The sequence below is a fragment of the Grus americana genome, chromosome 1, assembly GCF_028858705.1.
Source record: "Grus americana isolate bGruAme1 chromosome 1, bGruAme1.mat, whole genome shotgun sequence".
Classification (NCBI taxonomy): Eukaryota; Metazoa; Chordata; class Aves; order Gruiformes; family Gruidae; genus Grus; species Grus americana.
In genome coordinates this window covers 79,288,553-79,315,624 of record NC_072852.1, presented here as the reverse complement: position 1 = coordinate 79,315,624, position 27,072 = coordinate 79,288,553, and the positions used below count along the sequence as shown (strand labels likewise).

Here is a 27,072-nt window from a genome sequence, read left to right as displayed (position 1 = left end):
GTATATATTTTGATCAATTTTCCTGGCTATAGTTCGTTAAGAACTATGTCTTTAAACTGCAGTAAGGAGTATCTTTCTGAAGCTGACTGCATAAAATGCAGGTAGTACATACAATCAGTAAGGTGTCTGGCTGTGCAATGCAGTCCTCTTTAGTAACTCCTGCAATAAATCTAGAAAAGAAGAGGATAGTATATTTGAAGAAGTATTGAAACCAACAAAAAGTATGCTAAAAACCTAAATAAAAATAATTTAAAGATTCATGCAACAATAGGCACAGATATGTATCTGTAGCAACAGAAACTTAGAGAACAGTAGCAATAATTTATTTAATGAAGTTAACTAAAAACCAATAAGCTAAACCAACCTTTAAATAAATTCATACTTAGATAAAACTCTGCTTCTAAAAAGCAGTATCTATCCTGATTAAATCACCTCATACTCCCAGTATATCATAAGCCTTTGAGTAGAATGTCTGTTAGATATTCAAGTTTTCCTGGTTCCATGTGCTGTCATCTGAAAAGAATTTCACTCCATTAATAACAGCAACACGGTATGACAGAAATAATACGTACGATTTACTGGAACAGACTTAACATTAAATTTCTCCCTAATTCATACAGAGTATTTTCTTGCTTCAAGAATCTGAAGTAGTTTTGCTGCATTACAGGGCTGGGAACAAACACAGTATCCTCAGGAAAGAAATGTGGAGGTATATGAGAAGCAAATAAAGAACAGTAAAGTTACAGTAGGAAAACCAGAACTGACCTGACTTCCCTCATTAAGTGCTTTTCTTTGTTTATGAGCACTACTAAAATAACATTAGATAAGAAGAAGATACTAATAACATTTCACTAAAAGCTGCAAATAAAACTTAAACTTTGCCCTTGCAGCAGGAAAACCAGGAAATCTTAGTAACATGTAGTTTATCCATTCCAAAATTTATTTTTTTGATTTTTTTTCCCCATTCAGAAACTATTTTTTCCAATTTTAAAAATCTATATGCCCCTTTGTCTATGAACAGTTTGCCTTGTTGATTTGTAAATTAAATTTGTGATTATGTAACATATCTGTCTACATTGCCAAGTTTTGAGGTTAATGTCCTCTGAACTGAATTTGGTATTAAACGCTATCTTCAGTTTAACACAAGAAACTAAAAGTTCTGAGAAGGTGCTCTAAATTGAAAAGAGAAATATCAAGATCTTCACAGAAATATGAAACAGAATAGAAAAAGAAATTTATTACTTTTTCTCATTCTATCATCAAATTTCAGTATTTGAAGTGGCTATACTTACAACAGCAGAAATCTCTAATATTACTAACTTGAGTTTCCACTACTTGCTTATGCAACTTGCCAAAATAACATCAGCAATTTACTAAGTGAACTCCTTCAAATACATATTAGTATACCGATTTTACACATGAAAATTTGCACTCTTCCAGTAGACATTTCTTCTATTTGTATAGAATTTAATGATTTGTGATGATATAAATAGAATGTCATTTACCCAACCAAATACAAAATTTAGTAATTTTAATAGGCTTAATTCTGATTAGTTCAATTCAGAAGTTAATTTTACTCAAGTCAACAGATGAAAAAATTTAGTGAAGGGTCAAACTTGAGCCAGAATGATGCTAAGAAATTATTTTATAAGGTCAGTTTACTCCTTTTGGATTTATGATGTTCTGTTGGATTTTTTTAACTAAAAATTTGCTTTGTTTCTCAGCATGTTTTGATTAAGCTAGAGATAGACTTTAAACATCTTTCTTGTACCTTGCAAACATCCTAACTTTAATAGAAGTATTAAATTGTACTTCAAAGCTGTCTTTCATTAGCTACTGTGATGTTTAACTGCAGTAATTTCTGATTTTTTAACAAAAGAGAGCTGAACCTTGCCTACTCACTTCTTTCAAAGCTCACTAATACCCTCAAGAGTCTTACTAGGCTTTTCTGAGTTTTATAAGTTGGAAAAAGAGAGGCATCACATTATCACAACTTAGTAACCCGGACATCTCTTCTTGCAAAACAGCAAATAAAACAGCAGACTTATTTTTCTTTAAACTTTTAATTAACTGATAAAACTGGAAAATTTATATATTCTTGCAAGAAAATAAACTGCCCACTGGCATAAGGGGGGTGTGTGTGTGTGTGTGTGTGTGGTGGTGTTTCATTTATTTTGCCTCTCTCACCTATGGAGTAAAATCAAACTATTTGAAATATTTTTAACAACATGATCTTTTAAATTCATTTGCTAGAGATTATGAAAATTCCTAGTTAAGAAAATAACTACTAAAAAAATAAGCAAAATTAAACATTATCAAGATCTTAAAGAGAACAAAACTTACCCAACCATCATTAGGCAACAAAATGAACTTTTTCAAGGATGCCATCTTACCTCCGTTGGTCAATGTCAGAAGCAGCGGAAAAAAACTCCAAACTCTGGCAAGTTAAATGTAAAACTTAACAAAACAGACTAAAAAAAAGTTGACGGATCTCTAAAGTAAAGGCATACCATTTGTATTCATTTCTGAATCTCTCAGTAGCAGGTAATCTGAAAGAGAAGCCTGTAGGAGATGAAATTTGTAAGAGCAGCAGTCAGAAGAAATAAGGTCATTGCAAACAGATTTAAGAAGTTTTTTGTGTCTTCACAGTGGAGGAGAGTAGGGAAGTTTCCGAACCAGAATCCTTTATTATGTGGAACATATTGGTAGGTGTCTCAAGCCATTATGTTGACTACAGAGATTACAGAACAGCATTACCACAATGGACAGTAACAGGTTGCCATAATGAATGGTCTGCTTTGAAGGGAAATAACTAATGGAGTCCCACAAGCCCTTGTCCTAGGTAAAATGCTATTCAACATACTGAAAAAGGAGGTAAACATTGTGATCATGTACTTTACTGATCATAGTAACCTACCTGTGTAGCAAAAAGATGGTGAGAAGAGCTGCACAAGAACTTAGTGATACTAAGTGATGGAGAGACAAAACGGTAGGTGAAGTTTGATACAAAAAAACCCCAGAAGTGGTGCATACAAAAAACCCCCCACAACCAAACCACCAAAATCTATGACCCTATTTTATACATATTTTGGTGGCCTTGAACTAGCTGATACCACTGAGGAAAAAGATCTCCGAGTTACAATATAGAGTTCTACCAAAATGCATCTCAGTGTTCAACAATGGCCAAGAAAACAAAACAGATGTTGTGAAGATATGGAATTATACATATATATACACTATGGAAAATACAGAATAAAACAGAAAATGTCATTATTACACAATCTTTTGACACCTTCATCTCAAAAAGGTTATATAGTCAAATTTTTAAAAGTACAGAAATAGGTACTGAGAAATCTATGTGACAGCTTTTTAATGTGGAATAACTGAACCAACTAAGGACTCTTCAGCCGAGAAAAATGGTGATGTGACAGAAGTCTAAAAAACTGTGAAGAGTACAGGGAACAGCTGTTCATCTTTTTAAAATATTTTCATAAAAAGATTAACAAGCACCAAACAAAGCTTCAGTATGTCATGTTCAAAAACAAACAGTATGGAATCTGCAACAATACATCCTGGATGATAAATGTATGTGGACTGAAAAAGTGTAAGACTTTTCTATCAGTTAATAAATGTAGTAATAACCACGTATAGCTCTGGCAGTCCCTGAGACAGTTTACTGGAAGCTACTATTCCTCCATCAAAGAGAGAACGATGACTTAGTTGGATACTTTTTCTGTCACATTGCTTAGTCCCTCTTCAGGGAAAGGAATGGAAGAAGGGTAAATCATAGCCAAAATTTCAAACTTACTTGCCGATACCAATTACTATCATTTCTAAGACTTAACAATGTACTTTGCACTACGTATGTCACAAATAGTGAGATGCAGTGAAAAATACATCTCAGTTACGTATATAATTAACTAGTTTATATTCCAATGAAACACAGAAAGATTTATACCATTCCAATTAAAACAGCACACAACTACAAACATCCAAAACCACTGATTGCCATGAGAATCTTTTCCACTAACCAAGAATTTCCTTGGATCAGAGCTTTACTCCAGATTTAGGATGGAGAAATGCCCCACAGCAGGGAGCAAGGTCACTTAAAACACATTGATGGCGTCTACAACAGCCAGAGTAATTTTGTGTTTTCTTTCCCTAAAAGAAGTCACCATTATCCTGCTCAACAGCATCATGGACTTCCATTTTTCTAAGGTGCATGTAAATTATATCAATACCACTTTCACTCTTCACCCCTTTACTTGCCTGTTCATGTTCATCTGTAGAGCCAATCTTCTTTCTGATACATAAATCTTGCTTACAGTAAAACTAAAAGGAAATACAATTCTATGAGTAAAATTGTGTTATGAGGTATAGGCAGTGACCTGCTCATGAAAGTTAATACTTGCCTTTTCAGTGTGGAAATAATACTGACAACGTTTAATATGGGATGTTTAATATGCAATGTTATAGAAGTATGAACTTCAAAAATTAAAAGCAAATAGATATTGTTAAAAGGATGTCCCAGACATAACTCAGGAAGTATACAGCAACATTAGATGAAAGCAGGTGAGAGAATGAATGGACCAGGAAGGGAACATCATTAGTATTAGCTAGGCAAATTTTGCTGTCATTAACATCCATGAATAGTGTTCAAACCTTTTTTTTTGTTATTTAATGTCTCTATAAAAAGATCAATTTTATGCTAACTTCTCTTCAGAGGAGGAAATAAAAGTTCAGCTATCTCATAATATACAATATTCAAAGAAATGTAGCTTAATAAGAAAATGCCTCTAATATGAAATTACTTACTCTTCAAGAGTCCTTCTAGGAATAAATGAAAAGCTTTTGCGCATATGCTGTATGAAATTATTAAAAATATAAGTGTAAAAAATCCCAAGAAAAAAGTAGAATACTGGACTCAGTTCAACCACTGTAACTTCTTTTTTACATACATACCTTCTCCCAGATTTATCCAAAGTAAGTATCAGTAATGCAGAAAACTGTGATAAAAGCAAAATTCAAAACATTTAAAACACAAATTTAAACATGATAGCTACTGATCACCATTTTCCTCCCTGAAATCAGATCCTACCACATACATCTTTACTTTACTTTAGTGATGTTCCATGAAGACCATTTAACATGTGGCCAATTTTGTAGTACCTGCATCTAATTAGGTTGGCTAACTGTAAGAACAGTAATAGGAACTGATAAACGTTAGCAATTTTTTATGCAGTACTCACAGTTTTTAAATTTTTTTTAAAATGGAAAATAAATATATTTTTAATAAAGATATAGTTGCTAGCCCTACTTCCAACAGCTGTGATTTGTACTTATTCCAATCAGCTGTCCAGATCCTCATACGGAAGATACTGTGTTTTTCACTGCTGTATTTATTAAAAATACCTACAATTATCACAAAGAAAAGATGACCTCAGTAATCCAACAAACATTTTCAGACAGTACCTATAATCAGTTAATGCTCGTCTACTTATTTCAATACTCAGTAGTAAAAGTTAAGAGAGTGACATTTCAAAAGCTGAAGATACCAGTCCACATCTTGTTTGTTATATAGCCATACAGCTTGTGCTGGGTTTGCGTGGCAAGGTTTTGGTAGCGGGGGGGGCTACAGGGGTGGCTTCTGTGAGAAGCTGCTGGAAGCTTCCCCTGTGTCTGACAGAGCCAATGCCAGCCGGCTCCAAGATGGATCCGCCCCTGGCCAAGGCCAAGCCAATCAGCGCCTCTGTGATAACATAGTTAAGAAGGAAAAAACCAGTTAGAGAGAGCTTTTGCAGCCAGAGAGAGGAGTGAGAAGATGCAAGAAACTCTGCAGACACCCAGGGCAGTGAAGAAGGAGGGGGAGGAGGTGCTCCAGGTGCCGGAGCAGAGATCCCCCTGCAGCCCATGGTGAAGACCATGGTGAGGCAGGCTGTCCCCCTGCAGCCCATGGAGGATGGATGAGGGGGTGTAGAGATTCCACCTGCAGCCCGTGGAGGACCCCACGCTGGACCAGGTGGAGGCACCTGAAGGAGGCTGTGGCCTGTGGGAAGCCCACACTGGAGCAAGTTCCTGGCAGAAACTGCGGACCCATGGAGAGAGGAGCCCACACCAGAGCAGGTTTGCTGGCAGGACTTGTGACCCCGTGGGGGACCCCACGCTGGAGCAGTTTGCTCCTGAAGGTCTGCACCCCGTGAGAGGGACTCCATGCTGGAGCAGGGGAACGATGAGAGGAGTCCTCCCCCTGAGGATGAAGAAGCGGCAGAAACACCGTGTGATGAACTGACCGTAACCCCCATTCCCCGTCCCCCTGTGCCGCTGAGGGGGGAGGAGGTTGAAGCCAGGAGTGAAGTTGAGCCCGGGAAGATGGGAGGGGTGGGAGGAGGTGTTTTAAGAGTTGATTTTATTTCTCATTCCTCTACTCTGTTTTGCTTGGTAATGAATTAGATGAATTCCCCCTCTAAGTTCATCTGTTTTGCTCGTGATGATAATTAGTGAATGATCTCTCCTTGACCTTATCTCGACCCACAAGCTTTTTGTTATGCCTTTTCTCCCCTGTCTAGTGAATGAAGGGAGTGATACAGTGGCTCTGGTGGGAACCTGGCCCCCAGCCAGGGTCAACCCACCACACAGCTTTAAGAAGTTCCTGCACCTCAACTCTTTTTTATCACCTACTCAGTTGAGATATTGCCTACTGAAAACTTGGCTTGTTTCAGTGCAAAATAAAATAAGTTAGTATAAGATATCAACAATTAATCAGACCTTTTTTATGTTACATTAAGAATGTTCTCTACAATTTGATTGTGCTTCTTTTTTTAAGATCTAAAATAAATTTCAGGTTTTGTATTCTGAAACAGGTAGACTGTAGCACAGTTGTTCTCACAAATATGATTGATGATGCTGAAAGTTTTGCAGGGAATTTAGTGATGCCTGATACTACCCAGCCACTAAATTATCAGAGTCTTCTTATTTCAATTTCTATCTAAAGGCTTATTTGTAGTATAACTGAGAAACCTATCCTTTTTGTAACTTCATATAAAAAGTTTTCAAGCAAGTGATCAGGTAAATACAAAAAGGCTTTAGTCATATAGTCCTTCCTTAAGGAAGCCCAACTGTCATCTGACTAGATCCAGTATATTTTAGTTAAACTGTACAGCTGTCAAAGTCTGTAAACAGCTACTGACACAAGTTGGACAAACAAAGACAACTTCATGAACTTTTCAACACTTTATTAATTTTTCTGTCAGGTAACTAAAACTTTAGTTAAAAAAAAAAAAAGGTCAGAGCCCAAAATAGTCAACACAGATCAAAACCAGCTTTAGTTAAATGAAAACTACTATAGATGGCCTACTGTTTTATCCTCCCACTCCAATTGATAGCCTTTCTATTCTAAGACAAGTACCAGCAATCCTGAGATTGTCAATTTAATACAGTATTTGGTAATACTACAAAGACATCCAGCCATGTGTGAATCCCAGCCTGACAAATAAATGAATCTCCAAATGCTATCACATTAGAATCTGTTGAATAGCATCCCTTCTTACTTCTTTGTAGTCCAGCTCATCATTAATGGTGCAAGTGCGATCCTCTCTCAGCTTTATTTTCCAACTTTTCCAAACAGCACATTCTTCAGTTCCTGTTTTCCAGCTATACTGCTTTTCTACCTAGTTTCTATCCATACTGCAATTAGTTCCAGTTGCATTGATAAACTAGAACTGAGACATATCTTTTTGCTAGGGGTTATCCTGTCCCAAGACACTTCTTCACCCATTTTTATATTCTCCTTACTTGATTTTCTTCCTCTTCTCGATCTATAAGGATTAACATGATGGTATTTTCCAAACTTCCATTGTTATTACCTGGTTCAAAATGGTAATTAGTCATACCAGCCTGATCCCACAGGGCCACTAATTCAGCTGAGCAGACCTGTGTGAAAAGAGTCCCCTTTCAAGGAATGCAAACAGACCTGTTTGAACAGCCCTCTTTCAAGGGATTCTTCCTTCAAACATCTCAAAATCCTCCTGGTAATAGCCATCTTAAGAACCATGCATTCTTCACTATTTTCACAAAGATGAGAATAACTCATCTGAGTTTACCTCAGCCTCAGTTTCTTTAAACATCTTTCCTGCTTCGCTTGGTGTGGTTATCTTCAACCTGTTTCATCAGACTTCAAGGCTATTGCTTATCCTGTGATCAGAGGACTCCATGCCAAATATGATCAGGATGTTTTTACTCCAAGTTTACATCCCAGATTCTGGCGAGCTACACATACTTATTTCAAGACCTATTCTCGTAAAAAAGCCTCTATTTTTATTAAGGGTTCACAATCTCTTAGAGGTCTTGGGACGTTTAGCTGAATCTCTGGTCATTTCTCTCTCATTCTTTCTTCTGTTTTAATGATTGAGTTTTCTAACCCTTTCTACAGTCATTTGTATGTCACCTCTTTCCCTTCTGGACATCTCCATCATCCACTTCTCTTGTGCAGTTAGTTTCTTACATTGCTTCTCCATATTTTCTTCTCATGGGTTTCACTTGCCCATTTTTCAAATATCATTGACTGGCTCTTCCATTGCTAAGCCAATTCTGTAACCATAAGGACAGGAAGCAAACTGTTTCCCTGAATTACCTGCACAAGATGAGATCTTTCTCCTTGATTTTGTTTGGTGCATCCCTGCTTCCCCCTCGCCCTTCCATCACATCTGTAAACTCTTCCTACGCTGTCCTTCAGAAGCACACTGCCCTTAAATTTTCTCCATTATTTCTAATGAGTGATGGTGTACGTAGGAACTTGTCATGGTTTAGCCCCAGCTGGCAGCTAAGCATCACGTGGCTGCTCGTTCACACCACCACACCCCACCCCTGGTGGGATGGGGAGGAGAATCGGAAGAAAAAGGTAAAACATGTGGGTTGGGGTAAGGAAAGGTTACTGGGATGGCAAAGGGAGAGGAAAACAACAGCAGCAGCAGTACTAATAACAGAATATACAAAGCAGGTGATACACAATGCAATTTGCTCTCCACCCAGACCTCAAGGCCCAGCCCATCCCCGAGCAGCAGCTCCTCCTCCCTGGCCAGCTTCTTTTATATACTAAGCATGACATCATATGGTATAGAATATCCCTTTGGCTAGTTGGGGTCAGCTGTCCTGGCTGTGTCCCTTCCCGGCATCCTGTGAAAATTAATTCTATCCCAGCCAAAAATCAGGACAGAATACTTTCCCCATACTTTTCCCCATTTACTGTCACACACGTTCCATTTCTGTGTCATACCTCATTGCTATAATCATGTTGGTAAACATCCACATCTTCTCTTCTTATCCCTACTATTCAGGAAATAAAAGCAACATTTCTTCTCTGCTTGCTTTTATGTCCTGCTTTTTTTTTTTTTTTGCTTTTTAAAAAAAACTCAAACACAACCCCCCAAAAAACCCAAACACAAAACTTGCTACCTAGGTCATCTCTCTTCTCTCCTATAGAATCCACTAAGTGTGCATCACCTGTGATCTATGTCAGGCAGCATTCCCTTCTGACCAAGTTGCAGTAAGTAGCATTATATTTTAAATTGTGATTCCTTTCCAGAAATTGATTTCTAAAGGCATGGATAATGTAAATATTACAGTTACGCCTGAGACACAATAGTCAAACAACCTACTACTGAATCTACTAGTATTTTTTAGAAGAACAATCAAGTTCAAAACATTATTACAATATTTTCCTCTTAGCACAGATGTGGCCTAGCAGACTGTCGTTTAGTTTGAGCGCACTGTTTGAATGGGGTAGGGAACAGATAAAAATAATTAAACATGGAATTCCTCAATTAAAAATTTTAATATGACTACATACTTGTGTGTATTTCAGATTGATGTATCAAGAATGTCATCGGCTGGTTGTATTAAACTGTGCGTAATATTGGCTTGTTGGAAAATTTGAATATGCTTCTTCTTTAAGATAAATGTTCCTAGCAAGAAATAAAAAAAAAATCAGTTAGTAAATGTTTTCTCATTGTAATGCAGAAGTAACCTGAGAAACCTAAAGAAATGTAAGGCATAAACACTCATAAATGCTCATAAAATTCAGAATTATTAGAAATGGAATTAAATATAACTAGATCTTTACCTCCAAAATATATGCCACATCTCGATATAGCAAACTTTTTCATCCTAATATAACCTTCCAAAAAATCTCGCAGTGAAAAACTAAATTAACACAATTCTGAATTTCTGCTTTCATAATAGGAAAGGATTAGGTACTGGAAATTCTTTTCCAAAATGTATGTATGCAAAATGTATGTATGCATGCATAATGAAAAATTAAAAAAAAAAAAAAAGACTGCAAGACTATGGAAGACTAGAACACCAAATCACTTGGTTTGATTTTATTTTCCTTCATATATTATCTTCCTCCTTTCCTGTTAGAGCAGACACAAGACCTGTCCACCAAGACATGTCCAGTGGTTAGTTAAAGAATCACCTAGTTTTGTCATACATAATGGAAAAGCTTGGCTTGTGCCATTAGCTTAACCCTGAGCTACTGGAAACTGGCAGTTCTACTGAAGTCAGTGGATACCCATCCTTTTTTGTTTCAAAAAACTAAGATAAATTTAAGAAACACATACTGGTTTACACCTGATAATATAATTTTCTGCATAGTTAATCTTATTTATTCTCTATTTTGCTATCTATATAAACCATCTGTTGTCAGTGGAACACTTAAGAATTCCAGCTACTGATCCATATATGTAACAATTGTCAGTAACACTTATAACCTACTCTGAAGATTGTTCAAATAGTACTGAAAAACACGCTTAAGCCGAATTGTTAATTTTTTAAAAAAGTATAAACTTTTAACAATTGTATTAAAGTAACAAACAATACAAGTAAAAAAGCTCTTTGAAAACCAAGCTACTGTGTTAACGGTAAAGAGTTTTATTTGAAAAGAAGAAAATTCTTTTGGTACTTACTTTGATTTCTGCTCCTGAGATAGCTTTGCATTTATGTTATCTAAAGCTCGGCGTCGTTCCTGATTCTGTCGTTGTTGATGCCGCTCTAAAACCAACTGTGCTCTTGCAACCTGTATACTTTGCCTGTCCCATTCAGCATCTCTTCGGCGTTCTTCCTCTTTTAGTCTCTACAGGAGTGAAAAAATGCTTCATTTTCTCTTTGTTCAAAGATGAAATGGTATATAGAAACTTTGGTAAATTCATCCAAACAAACTTGCTTGCCTTTACTGAACACTAGGAGTAGCATTTGAAATATGGAGAAAAAGTAAGCACTTCCAAACTAGGTAGAAGTCCATGCATTAGGCAGAAGTAAGATACTGCAGGTGAGAAAGCTATCCTTTCCCAGCGAGCAAGACAAATTCCTACCTCTGCACAAGGTAAGAAAATTAGGATCTGCTGCCTGGCAGAAGTTAATCAGTAGATGACTATTTCTCTCTGACATATTAGCGCTCTCTAAAAACCCAGAGAAGCAAAACAGGTTTGTTTTTTAGTTTTTGGTTTTGGTGTTTTGTTTTAGTTTTTAAGTTCTTGTTAGCAAGAGTTGTAACTTGTTGAGTTCAGACGTTAGTCATCAGTATGGCTTATAATATGTCTAACTCAGTGTAATAACTGAGCCACTGACACCAGACGAATAGACCCAAACTGTTTTTTCCTCTGGCCTTGTTATACTACCACTTCCTCACTTCTTGTCTGACATCCCATTGAACTGATTCAAGAAACTAGGTCTGCAAAAAACTCACTTTACTTGGTGGGGCTCATTTTCTGCCAGCTTAATTACCTGAATGGGTTCACTTTAAGGTCATAGGAAAGCCAGGAGAATGACAATTCTGTCTTCAGCTTTAATAACAGTAGTAGATAAGACACAGCATAACATACAGTATTGTAGGGATTAAAAAATAGAACTGAACAGCTATTCATTGGCTGTTATGAATCCAGCCTCTGCACTGAATGAGATAAGTAGCTTCCTACTTCACAATACCTAGGCCTGTACACTCATGACTGCCTAGGAAGGGTAGATTTCTTCATTTTGACTGCCTACTTCCATCCACCTTTAGAGCAGCAATTATTACCAATATTTAGTTTTTCTATTGTAATTCTATCCCAGAGAATAGGTCATAGTTGTGTGGGATGCTAAAAAGGAAACTCTTGCATTCGTGAACTTTTAAAGCTATGCAACATGCATAAGCAGGATCCATGGACCTGCTCTATTTGTCTTGCTGGAGTACCCTTAACCATGAGAACAGTGCTCTGGCCTGCCCTGATCTCACCTTCAGTTCCTGGCTCTTCTTCCCCTATGGAGCAGCCTGCTCCTGCTCATCCCGTGCAGGCAGCTCATGCAGCCTCAAGTCCTAAACTGCACCATGAAGCCTGGCTCTCGGGCTGTGCAGGATCTTGCTACTCAGCTGGGCCGCTATGGACCATGCCCCAAGATCCCCCAGGCCTCTTGGCCCTGGGGTCCACAGCAACCATCCTCTCAGCCCAGCTCCAGGGCTCCAGCCCACTCCTGCTGCTCCGTGACATGTCCCAGCTGCATCAGAGGCACTGTTCAGTTTGAATGATTAAAGTTTGGGTAAAATTCAGATAAATGGAAAAAACAATCTTATAACGGGATATGCAGGGCAAACAATAATATCTTCTTCTACAAACATTGTCTATATCATTACAACCAGGAATACAGAATGTGTACGTAAGCTTAAATACCAGTTTCTCCAGAACTTGTTGCTGTTGAGAGTACCGGATTGCCATCAGCTGATCCTGATTCATTCCCTTCCATCGATCTGTGATCACACGATGTCTACCAAACGAACTGACTGCTTGTTCAGGGTTTTCGGAAAGTAAGTCTCCTTGAAGGAGGCTAGAAATTTCATCCATGTCATCTTTCATTTTTTGATGCTTTTCCATCTTCTTTCTGTCAGCTAGTTCAGCTGCCTAAATTCAGTGAAAGGAGAGAGAACTGATCCTTTTTCCAAGAGAAAATATTAACTAAGTGATGCAACAAAGTTAGCACATCATAACAGGTTTCTTTCCAACTTGCATACAGTTGTCAACGTACAAATACTATCAGGGTCCTATTGGCTAAGATTGAAAATCTAATAGTATACATTTCTTTTATGTTGTCATATAATATACAGCAAGTAATTTGGGGAAAAATATTTTTGTTTTATAAGAAAAGCCAGAATTAAATAAAAAATAATTTCACAGTTATCCACAAGCAAATACCAGTTGATATTTGGAGGCCAGACACAATATGGAAGAATTTTACAATAAAAATTTACAATCTTGACTCACTAGCCTTGATATATATTACATATTAAATCTATATGGGGAGCGTGGTTAAGCACTCAAAATAAACAGACAGGAGATGCATATGTTAAGCCTGAAGATGCAGCCTTGAATCTGTTCCCTTTGCTGATACCAAATGCAAACTTGAATCATATTACATGAATATATCTGTAGTATTAGAGATCATAATATGAATTTCCTATAGAAATCACTGTTCCTAAAGTCCACTATAAGGTCATAGTCTCCTATTCAGAGGAAATTTTCCCCTTCCAAAACTCTAGAAAGCAAATATGATGATTTTACCTTAAAGTAATAACCTTCCAAAGAAGAATTACACTAAGTAAATTAATTCAAACTAGATGATAATGCTATGCATCATCCATTTCTAATCCTGCCTTGTTCTTCTGTAATGCATACACTAAACCATCTGGAACAACGTACAGTGCCAACTTCCATCTGGAGAGAGGACAGGTAATCCCCTTCTCACTAGGGCACAAAGAGCACAGGTTGCCAGATCTGTCTCTCACATACGTAGCTTTAAACATGTATCTTGACTGCAACAGACCAGTGGATACCCATCTCTCCAGTCTGTACAAGATTGCCTCATGTTCTGTTCAAAAATCACTAGTTTGAGAATATTCACTTGACAAGTAGAACAGCTCTGTACTTTTCTTGCTGATTAGTAGTTACCTGGTCGGCACACACACATTTAGAAAGTGGATGAAGACAAATGAAAAATGAAGGGTTACGCAGCAAGAAAGTCATAGGTGGTAAAATAGTCTTTTGTGGCATATAAGGTGAAGTTGAAAATTAGTAGGCAGACCAACTAGATAACATAACTGCGAATGACAGGACTATTTAGTCACACATGTGGGAACCTATTCCTTTGCAAATGTTATGGAGAAGAATCCTAACTCATTAAGCACAGTGATCTATGCCACCAGAGGATACTGCTAACCTGGGTTTATCCCTACATTTATATTTATGGACTTCAAGTTTGGATGACAGCAGTTCTCTCAAGCATCAGGCCTGGAGACTGTCAAAGAGTGACTTCTATTTGCTCCAAGCAAACATGGACAACCACCTGTCAGGGATCAAACAGAAGAAACAACAAATAACATTAAGTTCTATATCCTAGATTAATAAATTCCATGGCTGAAAACAGCCTTGTGGTTTTCATTAAAATAACAGAAGTATTTGATGTGCAAACAAACTAATAAAAGATAAACTCTTTTTCAGAGTTAAAAATTAGCCAAGCCACAACTTAGATGATGCAGAAAACCTCATATTTAAAAATACTAGCCATATAATAGGAATGTACACTCTAGAGCAAGAATAGAAGTGTGCACTTTCAGAGAAATGGAAAAACTCAAGCAAATCAAATTTCAAGTAGCAAAACATCAACTTCAGATCTAGTAACTACCGACTCTGCCATCATAACATCAAATAATATGTTGGAAACCAAAGGCCACTTTTTCATCTCACTGAAGTCAGTGAGTACAATTTTTACCAGAAGTTTAAAGCAATTTTTTTAATCCAAAATGTGTTTTCTGTAAGTTTTTTTTCCTCCAGAAGAGTCAATAACTTGAGAAGAACTACAATATTACCATTTCCAAGAAAAAAGGAAAAACCCAAAGATTCTCAATCAACTGATATTTTTGGGACACTGAACCAGAATATCTAGGTATGTACTTTTAGCTTGTTAATACTGTGAATCGAGCAATTATTTTTCGTTCTGAAAATGTTCTAGAGCAAATCACATTTAACAGAAAGTAATTTTGGATGGACCTCACATAGTTACTGGCCTATGATGAAGAATTATTGAAGCTTAAAATGTGTAATTTTTATTTAGATAAATATGACTTTATTAATGCCACTCCACTGTGATCTAGCAATAGATCCAGAAAAGGCATTTTGACGTTCTAACCCTAACCTTCTCAGTAAGGGGCAGAGCCTAAAACTTGTAAGCTGCCTGGGAATCCTGCTGGAAGAAACTCCTAACTCTATGCATAGCCATGCATGTAGCACTATTATGCAATGATTAATGACACTGCAAAAGAAAGATTTTAAACTCAGAAAATGCATCAGATTTAACCTATCAAATGAAATCCTTAATAAGACATAATCCATTGGTGTAGCACGAAGAAAACCAAAACAAACAGATGCACAAATACATGCTCCTTCATTTATGTTGATTTGTGATCCAACATTATGTATCTTCCCTAATACAAAATGCTTCCTGTTGCTGTTGATTCAAGTCAAAGCAAAATAAGAAATGCACATAGAAGCGTTACAAGGGCAGGACTTCACATGCTTAGAATAGCACCAAGCTTTGAGTGTCTGAGGAACTAACTGCTGCCAACACAGGACTAAAGGAGCGCGCAGCTTCTGAAGTCCTTATCGCTAAGTCACAAAGCTCACAGATGACCAGTGACCAATCCAGGGTCCTAGGAGCTTGAGAAAGAAGTATGATTAACCTGTATAGTAAATACAATTCCTTTGTCTCTGTTATCCAGATACTTATCTCATAGTGAAGAATTGCACATACAGCACATTCAAGCTAGGAACTTATGCTTAGCAAGGTCTGTTAAAAAATCAGTACATGCACTATGACTCCTCATGCTGAAAGCGTGGTAAAAATGTTGAAATATTGATGGTTCTAGACATTGAATATCAAGAATAGGATGTAAGAGATAAAAGATAATTGCACAGCACATTTCACAGAATGATAAGAAGTTACCATTCTTCTTCTACGTTTAGGTACTTAAATATTTCGTTTCAGGTGGAAAAAAAAGGCTTCACAGTTAATACAATACATAATATACTCAAAGCCTGAAAAGCTATTTCTCTGAAGTGGCTGCTGGCTCTTAACAGCATAATGTTGAGTGAATAAGGGACCAGAATAATGCCATGTAATGTCCATGATAACAACATTATTGGGAAAACTATCAAGCTGTTGTGGTATGCCCAGGAATAAAGTCTAAGGACATAAGGTCTATAAGATTGTTAACAAATCTATAAATATGAGGTCATTAAATCAGAGATCCTCTGTAATCATTTTCCTAGCATTACCTACAAATGTCTTGGAAAGGATTCAAGTCCTGTGCAAGAAAAGCAAGAAGTCCCTTTCTTTCTGATTTCAAGAACACACTTGGTATATCTATCACTGTACTGCTAAACTGCACACTCCCAAGTGTTACTATCCTTAGTGAGGAACCTCTGTCTACCACATTAAGATTCTGCTATGGAATCACACAAGTGAAAAATATATATTCTAGTTAGGACTCTGCATAGCCTTCATTTCTGTTACCTGGCTTGCCAAATTAAAATGATTACTATTTACATATGAATGATTTGAGCAGGAATAACTGACAGTTTAAGCTAGCAGAAGTCTTCTCATGTCAAGGACAAAAGCAATACGGGTGTTTCTGGTTAACATATACCTAGGTGAGAGAGAATCTGAGAGGAAGGATAGCATTCATTTTCTAGACACTATACACACTTAAAATGTTTACAGTACAGGATCCTTTGCCACTGGGAAATATGGTACCAACATATCATCAATTCATTGTCCCACTAATTAATTCCAGAAAGACAAAAAGAACCATTAGTAATAAGCTTGTCAGCAATAAAGTCACTGGCAAGAGTATTGTGGTAAGTGGAGGAAGCTGAACCACTGTCACGGGGGCAGCAACATTAAATCCTGTAATGAAGGCAGTTCATCCTGTGATGAACTGAGATACCCTACCTTCAGTAATCTGCTAGGAATCTTTACTAATTGACCAGTCTGAGCAAAACATGTTTCTCCTGGAGTACATGACTTGCTGGGTTTTATGTTGGTTTTTTGTTTGGGTTTGTTGAGTGGATTTTTTTAAAAAAAAATTATTTTATTCTTCAGATCCCTTAAAGATACTGGCAACTGTAAGGACTACAGATGATGGCCATAGAGACAATGATTGATCCACAGCCAAATGCTAGGAAATTTCTTCCTCTATGAAGATGCATTCCTAGATTATACTTTATCCAAAGGACAGTAACTGAGGGTTGCCTTAGAAAGGATGGGTTTGCTTTCTCCCTTCCTTTACTGTCACCTCAGAGTATGTATTCACTCCTCCCAGTCAGATCTAGCAGTCACTCATTCTAGACCAGAGCTCATTTTCTTTTGGATTTGAGAAATTATCTAACACATCCTGAAGCTTCATGATCACTAGATCCGCTGCAAGAGAGACAGCAGAAAAAAAATGAAACTTAGCGAATGGGAAAATGGAATTCCTCTTTTGGCAGTCACTGACAGGTAGAGCAGATGCGTGTAGAGCAAAATGCAGTGTGAGACTGCACCCTTGAGAGGTTAAGGTCTTCAAACCAGTTACTCCGAACGCTGAAACTGCTGGAGACTCCTTTTCAATACATTTGAAGTCACATACAGGTTTCTTCTGTGAAGCTCATTCTCAGGCTGAATGCCTTGGTTTTCTCTCTTGGAGAAAACCCCTCTGTATGATAGCTTTCTTTTAAAAACAACATCACCAAAAGGCCTGGCAACCTGAAACCTCTGGCTTGCATGCTTAATAAAGAAAAGCAGCAACTGTGTGCCAGTACATCATTTCAGGGGAAAAAAAAATAGCTTTTTTCAACCATTCATCATAAAAAGGAAATGCTAAAAACAGTATCATGGTCTGGGGAAGAAAAAAAAAAAGTAAACTTAACTACTTCGAACAGAAAGAAAGAGCTGCAAGCTGTAACTCCTATCTACACAACATAGCAAGGGACAGTAAGAACTAAGAGGAGACTGTTGCCCCAACTTCCATTATCATGCCTTTATGTTAGAAAAAACAAAAAAATGTTTATATATTTAATACACACACAAATCAAGTAGAATGTATATGCCAAAATATTAAAAACCACACCACACACAAACCTCCCACCCTATCCCCAAACCCTGTCAAAAATTCACTAACTTCTATGTGGAATCAATTGGTATGACAAAAAATTATTTGGGATACTACTGCCACCCTAAGTGCACCAGCCGCTTTGGGTACTTTTGTGGCTATTTATACAAAATACTGTTCAGTAGCCATGACTTCAAGCAGTAAAAGCCTTTTCAATTACCTTGGGCTATCTATAAACAAAATTATATGCCAAATGTGCCCTGAAGAGCTTGAGCAACACTTACACAAATACTTGCACACTTATATAATTAACCAAAAAGATACCATACTTGATGTAGGTAATTTAAGTGTATCTTATTTTGATGTGACTAAATAAATTTAATGCTAATTCACACTAAATTTAGTTTAACCAAATTAATAGTGTGCATGTAGACCTTTGAGCTGTATGTATAAGCTGAACAGCAAAATTCTGTGCAGTAAGATAAAGAACTGGAGTATGACAGATAATGATATTAAGACAGGTACAGAAAGGTTCATGTCATATTTCAATACATTCCAAGTCATGGTGAGTAAACAACCAAGAGATTTGTACACAAATACCAGGGAAGCAGCCAAAGTGCCAAAAACAGTGGTTGTGGGGAATTAACATAAGCAATAAAGACAAAAAGCTACTGGTAGTAATGTTTCTACACAAGCAAATAGAAAAACAGGATGACACAGCTAAGATTATCTGATGACTGACGTAAAACCAGAAGGAAGCACGGGAGGTGTCTGCTGTACCCCAGTTTAGAGACTAAAAGTCCCTGAGAGACTGGGGAGTTGTGGCTGCCCTCTAGTCAGCAAGCTGAGATCCCAGAGGGAGAATTTTGACAGAGGGTAACTAGATAGAGGATAGCTAGATTCCTGCAGAGGACAAAGTGAATAAATTCTTTCTTCCAATTACTGAAACAACCTTGAAAGTTAGCTGCTAAAAAAGCTCTGGGAAAACATCATTACTCTTTGTACTTTTGCTCATCTGTGCTGGATTTGGCTGGGATAGAGCTAATTTTCTTCATAGTAGCTAGTATGAGGCTATGTTTTGGATTTGTGCTGAAAACAGTGTTGATAACGCAGGGATGTTTTTGTTATTGCTGAGCAGTGCTCACACAGAGCCAAGGCCTTTTCCGCTTCTCACACCACTCCACCAGTGAGGAGGCTGGGGGTGCACAAGAAGTTGGGAGGGGACATAGCTGGGACAGCTGACCCCAACTGACCAAAAGGATATTCCATATCTTATGGCATCATGCTCAGCATATAAAGCTGGAGGGAGAAGGAAGGGGGAAACATTCAGAGTGATGGTGTTTGTCTTCCCAAACATTACATGTGATGGAACCCTGCTTTCCTGGAGATGGCTGAACACCTGCCTGCCCATGGGAAGAGGTGAATTAATTCCTTGTTTTGCTTTGCTTGTGTGCACAGCTTTTGCTTTACCTGTTAAACTGTCAACCCACAAGTTTTCTCACTTCCACTCTTCCGATTCCTTCCTCCATCCCACTGTGGGGGAGGGAGTGAAAGACCACTGTGTGATGCTTAGTTGCCAGCTGAGGTTAAACCATGACATCATCTTATTTTCCTTCTGTGTCTCTGGTTTTTGTTTTTTTTGAAAAAAACAGACAAATCCAACCTTAATTTACCTGGGTTCTATTGAAATCTTTAGTAGCTGCACAAACAGCACGCCTGTTTTCTTCTTCCTTTCGTTGTTGCTCCATAGTCTTTTGGTCAAGTTCAATCCTATTCTTGTCATACAGATCATCTAAATTAGATTAAAATGAAGTTTAGTCAATATTCACGGACATGATGTGCCATATGAGTAAGCCACTATAACAGAGAGACAGAGTGAGAGAGACAGACAGAGGAGCTACAGATACAGTAAGCTGAATTACATAACTATTTCCAAATCCTACCACTGAAGCTTTCCATTTTGGAATTTAACGTGACTCATGAAATCAGTTTATTATGTAACCTATCTTGTCTTAACAGTTTGACAAAGTTAAATGAAAAAAATCTGTTAAGTACTGCAGAAAAAAAGTTTCATGATAAGGTAAAAAAAAGAAAAATCAGTATTATTTTGTGTGCTTTAGAACAGTAAAGATCAGACAATTTGGTCTGATAAAATAAACATACCATCTAGCATGCAAAACATAGATGGTTTTTCCAGAATGCTCTGATACTTCATTTGAGGCATAAACCAGAAATGAAACCTAGGTAATATTACAATCATTATATGTTACTTAAATACAGATTTCTTAAGTGAGATATTGAATACATTGAAGCTTGCAAAGTAAAAACTGCTGCAGTATTTCTAAAAGCTGAATACTGAATATACTAAAATACTGCTATGTCAGAATCTGACACAATAGGCTATACCATAGTTTTGTCAGATACACCAGAATTTCAGAAAAAAGCAGATTAAAACCTTATTATCTTCTGTTGTTACCTGCAAATTTTTGATCAGCTAATGCATTCTTCCATTCTCTCTGCTGCTGAAGAGACCACTCTCTTAACTGCTCCTTTTGAAATTTCATCCTCTGATCATAGTTTAAGTCTTCACCCATAAACTTCTGCAAGCCAGATACAGTACATCGAGGATCATTGTCTGAAAGCCGAGCAGGTTTATCCTTCTTTAGGGCTTGCGGATCAGACAGGTCAAATTCACGTCTTGTTTCTGGCTTCTGAAAATTCTTCTGAAATTCATTTATAGCCTTATTTATGTTTCTGATATCATTTTTCTGTCGTTCCTCTAACATACACATGATCTTGTCATTTTGCTTCATTTCATTTGCTAGAGAAAAATGAACCCAATGAAAACACAACTCTTAGAAATGCACATGTATCATGGACGTGCACATGTAAGATGGAAAATAAAATTTTGAAGAAGAATAAATAGAATATAAGTCTTCAAACTTTTATACCCTAGGAAACACTATTTGATTTATGAGTACCAGCCCAGCAAACACTTTACTGTTAGTAATATTTACTTATAAAATACTTTCAGTTTTTTTAGGAATCAATTCTCTTATTAATGTTACAATGAAATATATGCATGTGAAACAAAGACAATAATAAATACTTCTAGAACTATGAGGTTTCATTTGATTAAAACTTGCAATAACACATGAAATGTATGGTACACTAATTCTTCCCATGTAGTTTACAGTTACAACTGAAATACATTAAGAAAAAAATTAAAATTAGGCTCCCAAGGAAAGGAATATAGATGTTTCATTAGTTCCAACGATTTTTTTTACCCATAGCACTAAAAGAACTGGCTGGCACTAACAGTTTTTAAGGAGCTTAAAAGCTCTTGCCCATTTAATCAAAATGCTGTAATTGAGTTAGTTTTAAAGAAAAAGAAAAACAAACAAACAAACACACACAAATCCACCCAAAACTAGCCACTTAAATATAATTCACAAGAAATGATCTCTGCTGCCAGAATACACATTGCTTCTAGCAGTTTCCTAGGAGTCAGAGTCTGACAGGTATTCTGCCAGGAAAATCACAAGCAGCTGTAGCGGCACAGCATGGCAGTTGGCAGCTCAATCCTAGCTGTTCTTGAAACCCACAGAGAGCTCAGTCTGTGGGACCTTTTCACATGATACCACAGGAAAGCATTCCAAACACAGAGGGCCACAAAGGGTTTTGAGTTCAGGCGACATGGCTGAAATATTTGTGTGGCTATGTGTTCTGACTCAGCAATGGTTCCTCCTTACAGCCCTGCTGGACATGACTCATGCTTCTAGCAATAATAATCTATAGAGGATTCTATAGATTCTATGTAAGAAGGGCCAGACAGAACATGGACTTACTCTACACGAAAGCAAACAAATTTGCCACTACTATTCTGAAAAGAACAGTATTAAGTAATAAAGGTTTTTTAAAATACTCCCATATGTTCAGGTCTCTAAACAATGTTATTTGTCAACATTAAATAAAAGCAAAGACTGAAAATTCTGGCCTATGAGGAAACGTATACTAGTTTAATCATGTCAATATAAATGTCAGATACTTAGGAAAACACATACTGTACCAATGCAAATGTATGAACACAAATAGGACTACACATTATAGTATTCAGTTTTTATGCCTGAATTTAGAGAAAAGCCTACAACTGTGCTAATATATCTTGATTGATAGATTTATATAGAGAGAGCTATATAGCAAGATTCAAGGAGATAGGGTCCGTTTGGAAATAAGTATGGCAGTTTGAAATACATGAAGAGAAAAAGAAAGCAGGAAACAGATGGTAAATTACATTTAACTGTTCACAGAAATATCAGAGTATCTATGAATATACCAAGTTCTTCATTTCGTGCTTTTTCAGCCGCTTCTTGAATTTTCCTATCCTTGACCTGGGTATCCAATGCATCTTTATCAACCTATTAAAATGAAAAAAGCTCTTAAAGAGATACTATGTTTGAACAAGTAAAAACAGGCATTGTCAAGGTATATTGATTCACAGTTGTACAAGACAGATATAAAGCCACTACCAACAGAGTATATACACATCACTATTTAATGTAGGTAACATAAAAAGAAAATCCAGAAACAATATTTTTGTTTGCTTCATTTTAATAATGATAGGCATATTATTGCACCAAATCAAAACAAAACATCACATTTACATGATATATAGAACTATAAATATAAATATTTTAAGCTGCATTATACAGAATATGTTTTCCCCATTATAGCTGACATTTCTACTTAGTTTTTCTGCTTTCATTTATAAAGTAGGTAAGTATTTTGACAGTCAAGATGATAGGAAGTTTTAATAGTTCAGATGTGAAAAAATATAGATAGTTCACTAAAAGTACATTTAAGAAATAATGGGGAATAGAAAGAAATTTTCCAGTCTTATCTGATAAAGAGCAGATTCTTGTAGGTGCCAAAATGCAATATTGGCTGCCATTTGAGATACATGCAGATATCTACAATGAGCTGACAGATACGGTACAGAATATTCACATCCCTGGAGAATGGTAGCTGAGCAAGGCATAATACCCTAAGGCAAATCATCAAATGGTAGCAGCCACCTACATTTTAGGCAAAAGAATCAGATCCCATATTTGTTGACAGAAGTTGGCAAATTAATAAGGAGAAAACTGGATTTTTTTTTTTACTGGTCAAGTCTTTATAAGATTTATCAAAAAACAACAACAATTCTTCAAGAATCTAGCAAACTATTTTGATAGTCTTTGCCTAAAAACTATTCAGATCAAGACACAAAGACCTAAACAGATCATGGCTAAAAAGACATATCGTTATTGCTGTAAAGGGCTACTGACTATACCAATCAGGCAAAGAGGTAAATCTGTAAGCAAGGGTGAAACCATAAAGAATTCTACAGGGTGTCATTGTCCAGAAACAATGGTGTCGTGGGCATTAAATAGCAACTCATTTAGAGGTCTCAATTGGGAAACCAAACTTCCAGTACAACTATAGGAAACACTGTTAAGAGAAATTCAATACAACTTCAGTAGTAGTGACAACGCTGAGAGAGTTGGGGTTGTTCAGCCTGGAGAAGAGAAGGCTCCAGGGAGACCTTCTAGCAGCCTTCCAGTACCTGAAGGGGGCCTACAGGAAAGCTGCAGAGGGACTGTTTACAAGGGCATGGAGTGACAGGGCAAGGGGTAATGGCTTTAAACTAAAGGAGGGTAGGTTTAGATTAGATGTTAGAAAGAAATTCTTTACTGTGAGGGTGGCGAGGCACTGGAACAGGTTACCCAGAGAAGCTGTGGCTGCCCCCTCCCTGGAAGTGTTCAAGGCCAGGCTGGATGGGGCTGTGGGCAACCTGGTCTAGTGGAGGGTGTCCCTGACCGTGGCAGGGGGGTTGGAACTAGATGATCTTTGAGGTCCGTTCCAACCCAAACCATTCTATGATTCTATGACAATAATACAGGTAAGTCAATGTATTGACTTGTGTGTGCAAATTCACTTACACTATCAGCGCTCTCCCATTAGAACAGCTTTCGCTTGACAAGACTACATCCCTAAAACAACCATTCCTAGTCATATAAAGCTGCAGGTTTGACTTTTAAGCATTAAAATAACAAATCCATTACTATGAACAGTTTGAAACAGCTAATTTCTAATCTACTTGTATTTATGTATAATAGTCCATATACAAATGGAAAGTAATTTTTCATTTGGACTACTCATCTGAACTCTTTCGGGTAATTAAGAATTTATCCTCAGTAAATCTGTAAGCGAAGAGAGCAGTATCTCACTTTTCCATTACTCAGATGAGGAAACAGATACAGAAGTCAAAGTAATAATAAAGAAAAAAATTTAAATCTCAGTTCCCATTCTGCTTTCAGTCAGTATATTATTTCCATGTTTTTAAACTACTTAATCCCTGCTTAAGGATTTGTGGTGTCTAAGTAAAATATCACCTTGATTTTTTAAATTGTGTTAAGAGACAGATGCTCAGCTAAACTGGTGAGAGAGAGAGAAAACAAAGAATCTAAAAATCACATTGGAAATACTGATTAATATATCTCCTTATATATTAGTTGACTTTTCATGCTTTGGACTTGGCCTAACTTCAACGCACAAGAACAGCCCTTTCTGTCATTGTTCAGCCAATCAATAAGGTATGCTGAATGATGTTAATCAAACATTTACAAAATTCCTCCAATGGGCTCTCCTTCATTTTAGATGTTTGTCTCATGTCAATGGGTCTATCAAAACCTGTCTGATAGCCAGTTCTGTGAAAGTATTTGAGAAAGATCTTCAAATGATATATTTCAGTATTGCTCAACAAAGTACACAGAGATATGCTGATTTTCATTAGCTGAAATTTAATTTTTAAGGCTCTAGAAAAGCCATCTTGCAGAGAAATTATGTGTTTCCTGATGAAAAAAGTTCAGCTCTCTTACTATACCCATCCTGCATCTGTTCAAAAAGGTTATTAGCTCCTTCCACTTAAGTATATCGTTGGCTATCTGTGGACGACCCGTCCTGTTTGTTAGAGTGGGAACTGCTACTTCGCTATGCAACTAAAGTGACTCTTGCATAAGAGTCACAAGAATAAATCCAAGGCGCTGTCAGAGATACAGTGAAGATATCCATACACTGACATATGAGATGTGTTTCAGTACCCGAGACAAAATGGATCACATTGACATCTATTGCAATTCTACCACTCAAATGAAGTCAACAGAATGGGTTTATTTTCATTAATTCTAAATTTAGTTCTACACTAGTTAATGCTACAGCACTTACACGTGATATATGCATCAGCATCGAGTACTCAAAATACTTTACAAGCCAAATTTAAACTTACTTCACCTCAGAGCCCCCTCCCTCCATGCACACACATGGAATCTTAACACAGGCCTTTGGACACATTATAGGAAGATTAAATGAACTATTGCATCCAAAATTTAAATAGGTATAAAATACAACATAGTTTCCTAACATCCAGGGTGCAAATTGCATAGATGACTCTAGACAAAACCCACCAGACTGAAGCTATCATCCCCACAGAACTTTGCAGACTGAAGGGCATTCACATTCTGACATCCACTCCAGGAAAAATCAGACACATCAGTTAATTCCTTATACATAAACATGGCCTGAAGGATCTGTCAAGTTTTGCCTGATGCAAAATAGGGACCAACTGCAGGATGCCTTTCAGCAATACATCTCTCACAGATTGTAGCTTCTGGTCAGAATCAAGCAGATGAGGGAAGTATCAGTAGAGCAGAGACGTAAAAAACACTTATTTGTTCACACCACATTTCATGAGCTCACTCTGCAGACTTCTGGCTTACCCCAAAGCAAAGCATACTACATCAAGTTAAACTCCTACACAGACACTGAAACACAAGGCTTGATCTCTTTCCCTATTAAGGAAAAATGAAATCTTGCTCTTGAAGCCTTATAGTGGTGAGACCCAAGTCCTCCTCACACTCCCTCAGACACCCCCCCCCCCCCAGCGGCAGCTGCCAAAAATAACTATTGACGATGCCTAGCATCAACTCGCTTTCACCAGCAACTTTTTACAAGAGCCTCAAGCCCTCTAAAAGACGCAACAGGGCGTTTTTGCCTCGTTCCCCCCCCACCGCCACCTAGAACTACGCGTGCTCGCAGACGCTTATGAGGCGCTGAAGGGGGGCGCGCGCTCCCCGCAGCCGTTGGGGCGGCTGCCTCCCACCCTCCTCCGGAGCCGAGCTCTCCCCCCTTGCCCGCCCAGGCCGGCACAGCAGCCCCCCTGTCTTAGGGGGGCTGCCCCCCTCGCTCCCCGCTTTACACCGATCTCCTCAGAACACATCGGAGCAGGGCGGGCGGCGCCAACTCTCCCAGCTGCGCCGCGGCCCGGGCTGGGGCTTGGGCCGCGCCCTCACCCCTATGGTCCGGACTCGCGCGTTAAAGATGCGGCTCTGCCGCTGCAACTCCCGCTGGCGCCGGCGCTCCAGGGCGGCAGCCTCCCGCAGGTCTCGCTGCAGCCCCAGCCTGCTCATGATGCCGAAAAAACGAATCAGCCACCGGGGCTGTGCGGGCGACGGCCAGGAACGAAGCGCGAACAGAAACAACCTCCCGCCAGGAGAACAACACACGGCGTCACCATGGGAACGGGAGCCCCGCCCCATCCTCTTCCCCCCGCCCCCTCCGCGCGCGCGCGCCGTCACCGCCCAACGTGGCGCAGCCACGTGGCTGCAAGCACGAGGCGGGCGCCCATTGAGGTCGTGTGGTGGGCGGCGCCGCTGGTCGCCAGCTGAGGGGAGAGGCTGGGGTCAGCGGCTGGGGGCCGAGCGCAGGCAGAGGGGATTTTTCCCTCTCTCGGAACACAAACGCGAAAATAATACTCGTTGATTATTTAAATATTGGAAGGGGGTGGGACATTCATGAGCTAACGG

The 27,072-nt window shown here is 38.1% G+C and overlaps 1 protein-coding gene across 2 annotated transcripts; it reads right to left on the bottom strand.

Moving 5' to 3' along the window:
• Positions 1-7,218: 7,218 nt before the first annotated feature.
• On the bottom strand, positions 7,219-26,756 carry RIBC2 (RIB43A domain with coiled-coils 2). 2 transcript variants are annotated; one of them, XM_054839545.1, is made up of 7 exons: positions 26,560-26,756; positions 22,506-22,587; positions 20,646-20,990; positions 19,843-19,961; positions 12,702-12,929; positions 10,962-11,128; positions 7,219-9,959 (listed from the first exon to the last, which is right to left on the bottom strand). In XM_054839545.1, exons 1-7 carry the CDS (start codon positions 26,674-26,676, stop codon positions 9,878-9,880), a joined length of 1,140 nt encoding a protein of 379 aa, XP_054695520.1. In that variant the 5' UTR covers positions 26,677-26,756; the 3' UTR covers positions 7,219-9,877. The 2 variants fall into 2 exon arrangements, with proteins under 2 accessions (XP_054695520.1, XP_054695530.1); XM_054839555.1 differs by lacking the exon at positions 26,560-26,756 and adding an exon at positions 25,675-25,819.
• Positions 26,757-27,072: the final 316 nt, after the last annotated feature.